Raw genomic sequence first — 12,311 nt, 5'->3', positions numbered from 1 at the left:
TCATTATGCATTTATAAAGAACTCGGTAAAGGGTACGCAAACACTCTCTGTACTGTTTTTCCAACGTTTTTTGAGTTGTAAACTGTTTCAAGATAAAAAAAAGGTTTTAACAAAGAAGGTTAATATTGTATTCTCTGGTATTTTAGGTTTTTTTTTTTTCTTTACTGAAAAGAATTAGGTTATCTTGGCTGCAATATGCAGGAATCTGAAGTCTTCATTCATTTATCTCAAGTCTTCATTCTACTTATCTATGTGCCAGGTGCTGAATGTCAGGAATGAAAGGTTCCCTCAGAGTGAGATGAGGGCACAGATAAATAGAAAGCAACTATAATATCATCTAATGAAGTCTTTGTCCAAGAAAACACAGAATAGAATGCAAAATGATGTTTAAGCTGAGCTCCAAATGATGAATAGGAGGGATGGTGCAGAGGAACCAGAGCATACAGAGCTCAGGAGGTGGTGGAGAACCCACAGGACTTTTAGGGATTGAGGCTGTTCAGTACAGGGATAAACACAGAGCATGAAACAGTAATTGACCAGAGGTAATCAGGGTGATCTGTTTCCAGTAAACCACAGAATATCCTGGAAAATCCTTACCTTTGTAAAACATCTAAAATTGTGGATAGAAATATTTTAAATGCATTCCTGAGTTGGCAAGAAAGTAAGAGAAATCCTCAGAGGCTAAAAAGGGAGGAAAAATGTTGGAGATCTAGAGATACAAACCTGGTCCCTTAGACTTCAGTTTTAATGGTCACCTGACCACTGGAGACAATGACCTGGGCCTGAGTAGCATGGAAAGTTGGACTGGAGACCTCATAAAGACCGTAACCCCAGAGGACTAGCCCTTGTGTGAAAGGGTGAACTAAGAGAAACCTGGGGACACAGCTGGGAAACGTGTCTGTTTTGATTTTAACTCTAGAAGGCGTGGTAAATGTTACCCCGAGAGTTTGTACCCATGTTGGCCCTCACACAACTCTTGTAGTCAAACAACATCTAACCAATAATTTATTTTAACTGACTCCAAATTCTCTCTGGAAGAATGTGCCAGCCATCTCAGCCTTAAAGTAACTTTGGTAGGAAGTTTCACAACCATGAGTTTACAACAAAAACAAAAATCAAGACAAGGAAATAATCTGTAATAAGAGAGACCCACAAAAAAATCCCAAATAGGAGAAACAGAGCCACATAGACTTAGGATTCTGGAATTATGCAACATAAATTGCAAAATAAATGTGTCAAATATAAATAAATTATACGATCATATTGAAAGTTTGAATTAGAAACAAGAAACCATAACAGAGAAAAATTAGAAAAATAACCAAATAGATTGTCAAAAGTAAAAAATAAATAAATAAATAAATAAACAAATAAGATTAAGAAGTCAACAGACAGCTTAAATAGAGGAGTACGTATACCTGAAGAGAGATCTAGTGAGTCAAAAGATAAATAAATTACACAAAATACAAACATATAAAGGGACAAAAAATATGAAGGCGAGGTCCCAAGATATGGAAGATTAGTGATAAAGACCAACATACATGCAGGTAGAATTCTGGGTTACAGAATGGAGGATTAAAACAATATTTTAAGAGATAAGGCCGGAGAACAAGAGATGGGATGAATCCTGAGGCACCTTTTAAGCCATTTTAGAGAATGTAAACTTGATCGTAGGGAATGGGGTGACTGAAATATTTTAATCAGAGAGGAACACAATCCAATTTCCATTTACAATGTCACTTTGGCTGCATTTGGGGGATGGATCAGAGTTGAGAGAAGTAGTCAAACTCCAGGAAAGGAGAGCAGTGGGAGAACTACTGCAGTCACCTAGGACTTGGATTTGAGAGATATTCAGGAGGTAGAATTGGCATAACTGGGGAACCAGTTAGGAGCGAGGGGTCAGGAGTTTTTGCACCAACTTGACCTTCTCTATTAAGTCTCGCTTGTTGTGTTTAAGCACAGTTACTCACTGCCTCCTCAAAAGGTCTTTCTACATGTCTTTTTGTGTATTGATCTCACTGTATTGAAATTGTTCTGTCTGCCTCCTCCACCAGAGCACAAGCTCCTCAAGGTCAGACAACTTATCTTATTAATTTCTGAGGGCTAATCTTTTTCATCTCACTCAGTACATGGCACTGAATCTGGGAGGGGTTCAATGAGTCTTGCCTCGCCCATGTCTATGTGTTAACACTGGCACCTTCACTCTGAAAGTGATGCGTTCAGAGAATAGGCCAGACTCAGATCACAAAGGAATGCCACACAAAGGAGTTGGGACTTCATCCTGTGGTCTGTGGACCCTAAGAGCGGAGCAGAGCCATGGTTAGATCTGTGTTGTTTTGAAATAACCTGAGCAACAATTTGAATGGGGGGAGACTAGGTAATTACAATCGCAAGGAGAGAAAATGAGAGACTGAATCAAGACAGTACAGTGGGAATGAAGACAACAGGGCAGAGCCACAAACTCTTTGGGAGGTTAAATGTCAGGGCTTGACTGAACATTTGGGTGCTGAGGGGTGCCTAGGTGACTCAGTCGGTTAGGCATCTGACTCTTGATTTCAGCTCGGGCCGTGATCTCAGGGTGGTGGAATTGAGCCCTGCATTGGGCTCCGTGCTCAGCAGAATCTGCTTATCCCTCTTCCTCTGCTCCTCCCCCTGCTCTTTCTCTCTCTCAATCTCAAACAATAAATAGACAAAATCTTTTTTTAAAACTTTGGATTTTGAAAATTAAGGAGAAGAATGAATTGGGATGAATCATATTCCTACTTTGGAATCTGGGGGTTCTCTACAACCAGATGAAAATTCAGGAAAGGGAGCAACTTTAGGTTGCTACGGAGTCTACAGGTGTGAGTCACTGTGATTCATGAAAATCACTATAAATGTTCTTCACCACTTGCAAAGGAATGCTGTCTCCACAGAATACCAAGGAGGCACGGTCAAGGAACGTAAATGACTCCGACTTCACACCTTCTGTCTTACAAACACCTTGCCATGAATAGAAGGTTTCTATTTCTGTGTCTGGTTCTTTGGATTACCAAATATTTCCCTGACCCCTCCTTTAGCATGCTAGAGATCTCAAGCCCGGTACACACCCACCAGAGGCACCAAGATACCCAATACTTACTTCTACTTCCTGGCAGAAGGTGGCATTGGGGCCATACTGCAGCTGGCATTGATGGTGGACATCATAGATCACTCCAGGGGCAATAACCTTGGACTTCAAGCCTTTCTTTTGGGGGATGTCATCGAGACAAAACCCCCAGCCCCGGCTGAAAACAAGTTATCAGAAAGGAGAACAATTGCTTATGATTTCCTTCGTCTTTAGTCTTTTATTCAACAGAAACTTCCATCCCTGTGGTTTACTCTTTGTCCTTCAAAACAACTTTATTTCCACAAGGCACAGAACCCTCCAGGCCCAAGATGTAGGAATGGCCTAAAAGGAAATTAAATCATACCCCACACTGTTACTTCAGCTGTGAGCCAGGAAATACAAGCGGGAGAGTAAAATAACACCATCAGAGGGGTTTCAGAGACCACTCGAAACATATCCCAGCTGTTCCTGCCAGTGCCCAGGGACTGACACACTCAGATCATAAAGAGCCTCCCTGAGCAGGAGCAAGCAAGGAGACAGCACGTTCACCTGGTGTAGTGGGAAGGCAGGACCCACCTACATCTCAGGGGTGGAAAGCAGAAGTGAAATCCCCCCCTTTTGATGCCACCCTGATCCGATGACCTGTGAGAGGAACGGAGACTTTTCCAGGCCTCAGGTAAAACTCCAACGGACTTCCAGTTTCAAGAGCGCCAAGTCAGGCCGTCCTGAAACGTGCTGTCACTTACTCCAGGAAGCGGGTGATGTACTCCTTGCTGCACTTGGACCACGTCAGTGGGGTGGGGTTGTACTGGAGCTGGCGGGACATGATGTACGGGTGCCTGCCCACGGGCTCACAGTCATTTTCCTTCCCGTCATGCTGGATGCCGAAGCTGCAGGAAGGCACAAAACACAAGAGTTTTAAGGAGGCGGGGGGCATGAAACGGAGAAAACTACAGTCTCTCCAAGGTGAAAATTACCCACTGAGAGCCACCTTTGTAAACAGGTGCATTACAAAGTGGGACTCCAAGGTTGGAGAGGGATAGCTAATTTTGAACTAAAGAGCACAGGAGACATTTTAAGCCTATGCAACCGTGGGAACCATGCGGCTAATTTAAAAACTTCTGTTTGGCTGAGAGCTCCCAGTTTGGCTTTCTAGGAGTCTGGAGGAAGGAGGGCAAATCCTGCCTCAAGCGACCACAGCACAAAACACCCGAACTTTCCTTCTCCCTTTCATTATCATGTAAGGAAGGGCATGGAAAGGACAGCCTATGAGAGACTTTGTCAAAGGCCACAAGCTTTGAGTGATTGAATTTCTTTTGAGTATTGTCACAGGAGTCCTCCAGGATCGGACGCATTAGGGAGGCCTCCCAGGTCAGTGGTCAGAGCAGGGGTTTCACAGACAGATGATCTGGAGGGTACCAACTCTGCCACTTAATGATGTGGGAGCTCCACTCCTGGAAAATGCAGAGATCATCACAACGCTGGAGTCAGATCTGAATATAAGAGTCTGAAAAACACTTAGCAAGGGCCTGGCATATAACAAGGGCTCTGTGAATAATGGAAATCCTTTATTGCTGTTTTGATCCTTGTCTAGCTTCTTCTAAAACATCACAGAGCTCATGAGTGGTAAAACCAGGTCCTCTGCAGTGTGTGCTGCTCGATCTGCGTTCTTACGCACGTCTTGCTCGCCCTGCTCCCTGGCCTCCCCCTGCCAGGGCTGACCAGGTGAGGCAGCCCTGAACGCCCCGACAGAGCTCGCCCACCATGGCAAGGGGTGCCGGGGAAGGAAGCGGACTCAGAAGTGTCCATTTATAAGCTGAGTCTTCAGGATCGCCCCAAGATACCTGCAGAGGTCCCCACAAGAACTCTCTTCACTGGGATCTGCTGATGGCACACTTGCATCCCAGCACTGTTGGCTCAAACTTCCAAATCTGAACAGAGGGGAAGTATGACCTTTTACTCTGCTAGTGAAATTCAACCCCTCTGACAGGGAAGCTCATATGTAACTTTAATAAAATCTCCCGATCCACATTAGCAACTCTTACAGAGAATAATCTTGGGGGGATTTAAAGGTTTCTTGTATTTTGCTTAATGCAGTATGATGTTATCGACTTACTTCCAGACTCTGATCACATTCCACATAAGTACAAAATTCACAAAGGAATCGGAGAATTAATCTACAAAACTCTTCTCACTCAGCCGCAACGAATGTGACTCAATGAAAGATTTTATTCTAAGCAGGCCTTCCCTAGGCTGTTTCATATCATTCTTACCCAGCTCATGAAGCATTCTACAAGTTCACCTGCTTAATAATTAGTAAAAACCCTAAACTGTAAGCGTGGTTCAAAAATATGCCTGAATAATGGTTTTTCTAGCATTGGATAGTCTAATGCAAGAACCGTGCAGCTGCATCCTACACACTGGGTGGATTCAAACCTATGTTCAAAGCATATCAGTTCCCTTAAAGCTCATTTTGTTCTATCTAAAGTTGTTGTTTTTTTTTAAGATTTATTTACTTATTTGAGCGAGAGAGAGTGTGTGTGCACAGGGTGGGGGGCAGAGGGAGAGAGGGAGAGAGAGAATCTCAAGCAGACTCCCCACTGAGCACGGAGCCTGATCTCATGACCCTGAGATCATGACCTGAGCCAAAACAGAGTCAAAAGCTTAACCAGCGGAGCCACCCAGGGGTTCCTGTTCTATCTAAAGTTTTTAATTCACTAAAGGATTTCCCGCTCCAGCTTTGTCACCCCTCTGTACACCCATGTTATGAGAGAAAAGCAGTGCTACTAACAAGAAATGTCCCCCTGTGCTTGGTCTACCATGTCTAAATGCATGGAGCGCTCCTGTCCCATGAGCACAGTGGGCCAGTGAAAGCACACGGGGTCCTAGGGATGGAAGCTTTGTTTCCAGGAAGCTCCTTTCCAGCAGATGGGATGGAAGCTGAAGAGCAGTTGGCCGTATGGAGCCCTCTATAGTCTCAAACAACTTACTGGGTTGTTGGATTCATCTGTTTACCTCATGTTTGGCTTTCAACTCTTATTAGATGAGTTTGACCAAGTATAGATGTGAAATCGCAAGTTAATTATCTGGGTTTTAGGGTATCATATTCCTTGCCTTTTATTATTCTTTTTTTTTTTATTTGAGTAAAGGTGACACAGTGTTACATTAGTTTCAGGTGTACAACTTAGTGATTTGACAAGTTTACACATTAGGCTCCGGTTCATTGTACGTTTAGCTACTATCTGTCCAGTTACATCACTATTACAGTATCATTGATTGTATTCCTCATGCTGCACCTTTCATTCCTGTGACTTGTGATTCATTTATGGTGGAGAGGTAATAGCAGAGGACAAAAACCATGAAAAGTGTGATTGTGTGCTTTTAAGCTCATTTAGGAAATACCAATTTCATATATGTGACATGCAAAGGTCTCCAATGAAATCCAGAAGCAGGAGAGAAATACTGGGTGAATATTGCCTTTTAAGTGTTCATCTATATCGTGATATTTTCATTACTTAAAAGGAAAGGATGCTAGGTCCAGATAAGTTTTTAAATTTCCTCCTAGAATTCTACCTTCATTTTTGGTAATGTACCTACGCAGCCTAATAAAAAGGTAGTAAGAGACCTCAGGAATAAATGACGGATATAATCCAGGGTCCTCATAAATGGATTTTCAAAAAGTTTTCTCTCAAAAATGAAATTATTCACATAAGGCCATAGCACAAGTTAATTAATTTTACTTTCTATTTTGCATCACACATAATCAGTAATGGAACAAAACATGTTTCCTGGGAACAATGGGGGTCTATGTTATTAAACTATAAGGAGTGTCTTTGGGGATACTGTTTTATCACAGTTTTGTTTTTCTTGACCTGCCACTGGCCATTTCATTGATCTTCCCAGTTTCTCAGTTTGGTCCACAGATAATTAGAGCTATATAGCTAAAGAAAGAACTAAATACCTCAGAAGTATCTTTTGCCAAAAGCAAAAGTTTCTTAGGAAGCTCCTAAAGTCTTCTCTGGTTTGGTTTGTGTTTTACTAAAGCATTTTTTTCCATCATTCAAACTCAAGCTTATGTGTTCTTTCAACTTTCTCTTTAACAGTGACTCTAAACTTTTTTTTTGTCAATTAAAAGACAGTGTTTTAATGCAAATCAAAAGCACCATGAGATACCACCTCACTTCTGTCAGAATGGCTAAAAAAAAAAAAGAAATAATAAGTGTTGGTGAGAATGTAGGGAAAAAGGAACCCTCATGCACATAAATCAGTACAGCCTCTGTGAAAAACAGCATGGAGGTTCTTCAAAAACTTAACAATAGAAATACCGTATGATTCAGTAATTCCCCTACTGGGTATTTACCCAAAGGAAATGAAAACACTAATTCAAAAAAGATATATGTCCCCCATATTTACTGCAGCATTATTTACCATAGTCAAGATATGGAAGCAACCTAAGTGTCCATCGATAGATGAATGGATGAAGAAGACGTGGGGTGTGTGTGTGTGTGTGTATACATACACATATATATATATATATATATGTATATATATATATATATATATATATGATGGGCTATTATTACTCAGCCATAAATAGAATGAGATCATGCCATTTGCAACAACATGGATAGAGTAGAGGGCATTATGCTAAGTGAAATAAGTCAGACAAATACCATATGATTTCACTCATATGTGGAATCTGAAAAAGCAAATGAGTAAACAGACAAAAAGCAAAATCAGATGTGTAAATACAGAGAACAAACTGGAGGTTGCCAGAGGGGTGGGGGTGGTCAAAATGGGCAAAGGGGAGTGGCAGATACAGGCTTCCAGTTACGGAATGAATAAGCCACGGGAATAAAAGGCACAACACCTGAATATAGTCAATGATAGCGTGATAGGGTTGTGTGGTGACAGATACACTACACTTGTGAGCACAGCATAACTTATAGAGAAGTTGAATCACTATATTGTATATATGAAACTATATTGTATACCCAGAAAATGTAACATTGTGTGTCACCTACACTCAAAAAAATTTTAGTAAAAAAAATAAATGACAGTATTTTATTAGGTCATCTTTACATGGCCCATATAGTAGTTAGAGGTTTACTATTTAAAAAACTGACAACCTGTTCTCTATAGAGCCTAAACCACCTTACTTTCTCATCAGCAATGTATGAATGATCCAGCTCCTCTGCAACCTTGTCAGCATTTGATGTCATCACTATTTTTTTAGTCATTCTGATTGGTGTGTAGCAATATTTCATTGTGGTCTTAATCTGCATTTCCCTGATGGCGAATAATGTTGAATATATTTTCAAGTGCTTATTTGCCATTTATATATCCTTTTTGATGAAATTTTGGTGAAATTTGGTGAAATGGTCTTCTGCCCATTTTCGAATTACTGTTTGTTTTGTTACTATTGAATTTTGTTAGCTGCTTATATATTTTAGATGCTAGTCCTACTGAATATATGGTGTATTTGTTTCCTAGGACTGCCATAAAAATTTACCGTAAGTTCGGTGGCTTAAAATAACAGGAACTTATTCTCTCACGGTCCTGGAGGACAGAAGTCTGAAATCAGGAGGTCAGTAGTACTATGAACACTTCAAAGGCTCCAAGGGAGAATCTGTGCTTGCCTCTTCCAGCTCTGCTGACTGCAGGTTTCCTTGACTTGTAGCAACAAGACTTGAACTTCTGCCTCCAACTGTGCATGGTCTTCTCTTTGATCTTTCTGTGTCCACATCTCCCTTTCCAGTCATTGCGTTTAGGGCCCAGCCTGAATCTAGGGTGATTTCATCTCAAAATTATTAATTATTAACAACTGCAAAGACCCTATTTCCAAAACAGATTACATTCTGAAGTTCCAAGTAGCCTTGAATTAGTGAAGGGGAACACTGCTCAAGCCACTACATAGGGTTTGCAAATATTTTCTCTCAGGCTGTGGCTTGTCTAAATTTTCTAATTTTGATGAGTCCAATTTTTTAATGTTTCCATTTATGGACTGCACGTTTGAGGTCAAGTTTAGAAACTCTTTGCCTAACCCTAGATACTGAAAATTTTCTCCTATTTATGTCCTAAAAGTTTTTAGTTTTACATTTTACATTTAAGTCTGTGTTCTACTTCAAGATAATTTTTGCATATGGTGTGAAGCTTAAGTAGAGGGTCTTTTTATATTTTTCAAATTTTTGCCTACGAATGTCCAATTGCTTCAGAACCCTTTCTTAAACAGGCTACCTTTCCTCCACTGAATTGTTTTTATACGTTTGTGAAGAAATCAGTTGGATATATTTGTTTTGCACTATTTTTGCATTCTCTGGTTGATTCCATTGATCTTTGTGTCTCTCCCTCCACCCAAACCACACAATCTTGGTTACCGAAGCTGTATAATAAATTTTGAAGTTTTGTAGACTGATTCTTCCCATTTTATCATTCTTTTTCAAACTGTTTTGAAAACTTATTCTAATTCCTTTGCCTTTCCCTATACATTTTAGAATAACTTTTCTATATTTCAAAAACAATCCTGCTGGAATTTTGGTAGAAATATCATTAAACCTATATATTTATTTCAGGAGAATTCCATCTTGACCATGTTGAGTCTTCCAGTTCAGGAACACAGTATGTTTCTCCGTTTATTCAGATCTCTGATTCTTTCCTCAGTGTTTTGTAGTTTTCAGCATACAAGTCCTGTACATGTTTTGTTAGACTTAAAAGTATATAATAATTATATGTAAAAATTTCATACTTTTGAGTGATCGTGAAAGGTGGTACTACATTTTTAATTTCAGTGTCCACCTGTTCATTGACAGTATATAAAAATGTGATTGATTTTTGTATGATTATATTGTACCCTGTGAGCTTATTTGTTCTAGTTTGTGTGTTTGCACACATTCTTTGGGATTTTCTATAGATACAATTATATTATCTGCAAATAAGGCTAGTTTTACACCTTTCTAATCTATATGTCTTTTTTTTTTTCCTCATCTTATTGCACAGGCTAAAACTGTACTCTTTTTTTCTTTGTGGTCTTTAGACTTGATCATTTTCATTGTCCTATCTTCAAGTTCATTGGTTCTTATTCTGTCTGCTCAAACCTGCCAATGATTCCCTCTAGTTAATTTTTTTATTATAGTGATTGTACTTTTTAGCTTCAAAATTTCATCCTGGTTTCTTTTTAGATTTTCTATCTCTTTATTGATATTCTCATTTTGTTCATACAACATTTTCTTGATTTTCTCCACATCTTCTTTAGTTCTTTGAGCATCTTTAAGGCAGTTGTTTTAAAATCTTTGTGTAATAAATCTGCCATCAGAAATAATTTCTGTTGATTTATTTTTTCCTTTGAATGGGTCATACTTTCCTGGTTCTTCGTATGTTTTATGATTTGTGTGTGTGTGGAAAAATGGACATTTGAGTCTATTAATGTGTTAACTCTGGAAATAAGGTTCTTCCTCTTCCCTAGGGTTTGCTGTTTTTATTGTTATATCATCATCATCATCATCATCATCATCATCATTATAGGCTGTGTTTGTGCCAAGAATCAACCTCAGGTAAAAACTTAAGGTCTTCTCAGGTCTTTTCTGAGTCTTTACTTGGGCCTATGTGGTTACTTTCTAATCTTCCCCATATACGCAATTACTTTTAGAAAGTCCTATTCTTTATTGTCTGGCTCCCCAAAGGGGAAAAGGATAAAAATGAAGGGCGGGGAAGGGTGCTCTGGAAATCACTCCAGTTAAAGGGGGTAAGGGTCTTGCAACAACATGGAGAGGTGCAAAAATGACGGCTGTCCACAACTTTGTCTTTACCTGTATGATCAGAAGCAGTCATCAGCAATGAGAGCACAGATCCTTGACATTTAGGGGACAAATATCAAAATATCAAATCAATTCAGGTAGTGACTCACTTCTACTCTGTTACATAATCTACCACTTCTGATGACCAGTAAACATCTACAACTCTTTGTTTTCAAGAATTCAGGGAAATTGTGCTGGAGTAATGTTACCAAGGGGTTGTCACCCTTATTGGAGAATTTCTAAACTCTGAAAGGTGGATCATACTTGCCCTTGGCTTTATGGCCGTGGCTTTGTGGCCTTCCTCACAAAGATGGTAAGTCCATGTCCAGATAACCATGCCAATGATTGTGTCAAAAATTGGAGCAACTCTGATTTTGTAGAACCTGCTTAACATATTTCTGAATCCTTTTATAAAGCCAGATTAAGTTGAAGATATAAGGAATCCATTCTTTGAACACTGGCAATGAGCATTTGAGAGCATCTTTTATCAAGTCTTCTCAATTTTTCTTTACCTTGAGTATATCACTGCTGGGAAGATCTTGAGCAGTCATTTCTCAGTTTGACTTAGCTATATTCATTTGCATTGCTTAGCCAGCAGGTGCTACTGACACCAAAGACTTGACTGGAGGCTGCAGGGGACATATCCCTCCACATATCAGGATGGAGGATGCCTATACGTTTGCACATGAGAATAGCTTTCATTTTATCAAGTTTTATTATCGGCGTGCCAACAACTACAGCCTAGTCTTTTCAATACCTAGCCTTCTGTCTCCCATCATTAATTACCTGTATAAGCAAGTCACTTAACCTCTTTGTCTTTACATTTCTGATGACTAAGGATACTAAAACATATCACATTTATCTCCCAGGGCTTTTTGGTAAGAATAATAAAAAAAATGACAATACCTAAGAAATTGCCTTAGTTCAACCTACTCACTTCACAGATGAGGCAGCAAGTGAGGAGAGGTGAAGGGAATTATCTAAGGTGATAATAGTGGCTGATGGAAAAGCCAGAGTAAGCACTCACTTTTCCCAACTCCCAAGCCAATACTCTAGTTTTGTCATGCAGGTGAAAGTATTTTGAAAACTTCCAGTGTTACATGAGAAAAATGATGCCCAGACCAGGGAGGCCAGGCCTGGAATATCCAATCTCCAGGGCTCTTTCCAATCCCAACTCTTTCCAACCTGTACACTCAAAGTATGTCATGGGGTTCTGCTTCCTTCCTTCATGGGAGGAAATCCAGCCTGGTGGCTACACGAAAGGGAAGGGGTATAGCTGAGTCATTCACATGGCTCCCTACTCTGAGCTTCTAATTAGTATGATCTCTTATTTGTTGTTAGTAAATATACCAACAAATTAAGTTATAAATAAGCTAATACCTTTCCTCTGATACCTGGAAAATCCAGAATCCTCATTATCTCTTCACTCAAAA

The 12,311-nt window shown here is 39.8% G+C and overlaps 1 protein-coding gene across 4 annotated transcripts in view; it reads right to left on the bottom strand.

Annotated features, from left to right (window-relative positions):
* ADAMTS12 (ADAM metallopeptidase with thrombospondin type 1 motif 12) overlaps positions 1-12,311 on the bottom strand; it is a 297,469-nt gene that overhangs the window by 95,458 nt on the left and 189,700 nt on the right. For 3 of the 4 annotated variants that reach the window (XM_073891049.1, XM_073891050.1, XM_073891051.1), the window contains 3 exons: positions 4,930-5,016; positions 3,832-3,975; positions 3,119-3,263 (listed from right to left, as the gene is read on the bottom strand). In XM_073891049.1, the coding sequence (XP_073747150.1) occupies positions 3,119-3,263; positions 3,832-3,975; positions 4,930-5,016 (376 nt within the window). The remainder of the gene's footprint in view (positions 1-3,118; positions 3,264-3,831; positions 3,976-4,929; positions 5,017-12,311) is intronic. The other variant, XM_025867427.2, reaches the window with a different exon arrangement.

This window comes from Callorhinus ursinus, unplaced genomic scaffold (assembly GCF_003265705.2).
Source record: "Callorhinus ursinus isolate GAN/ISIS: 27379988/994484 unplaced genomic scaffold, GSC_fseal_2.0 scaffold3, whole genome shotgun sequence".
Classification (NCBI taxonomy): domain Eukaryota; kingdom Metazoa; phylum Chordata; class Mammalia; order Carnivora; family Otariidae; genus Callorhinus; species Callorhinus ursinus.
This window is presented reverse-complemented; position numbering and strand designations above follow the sequence as displayed.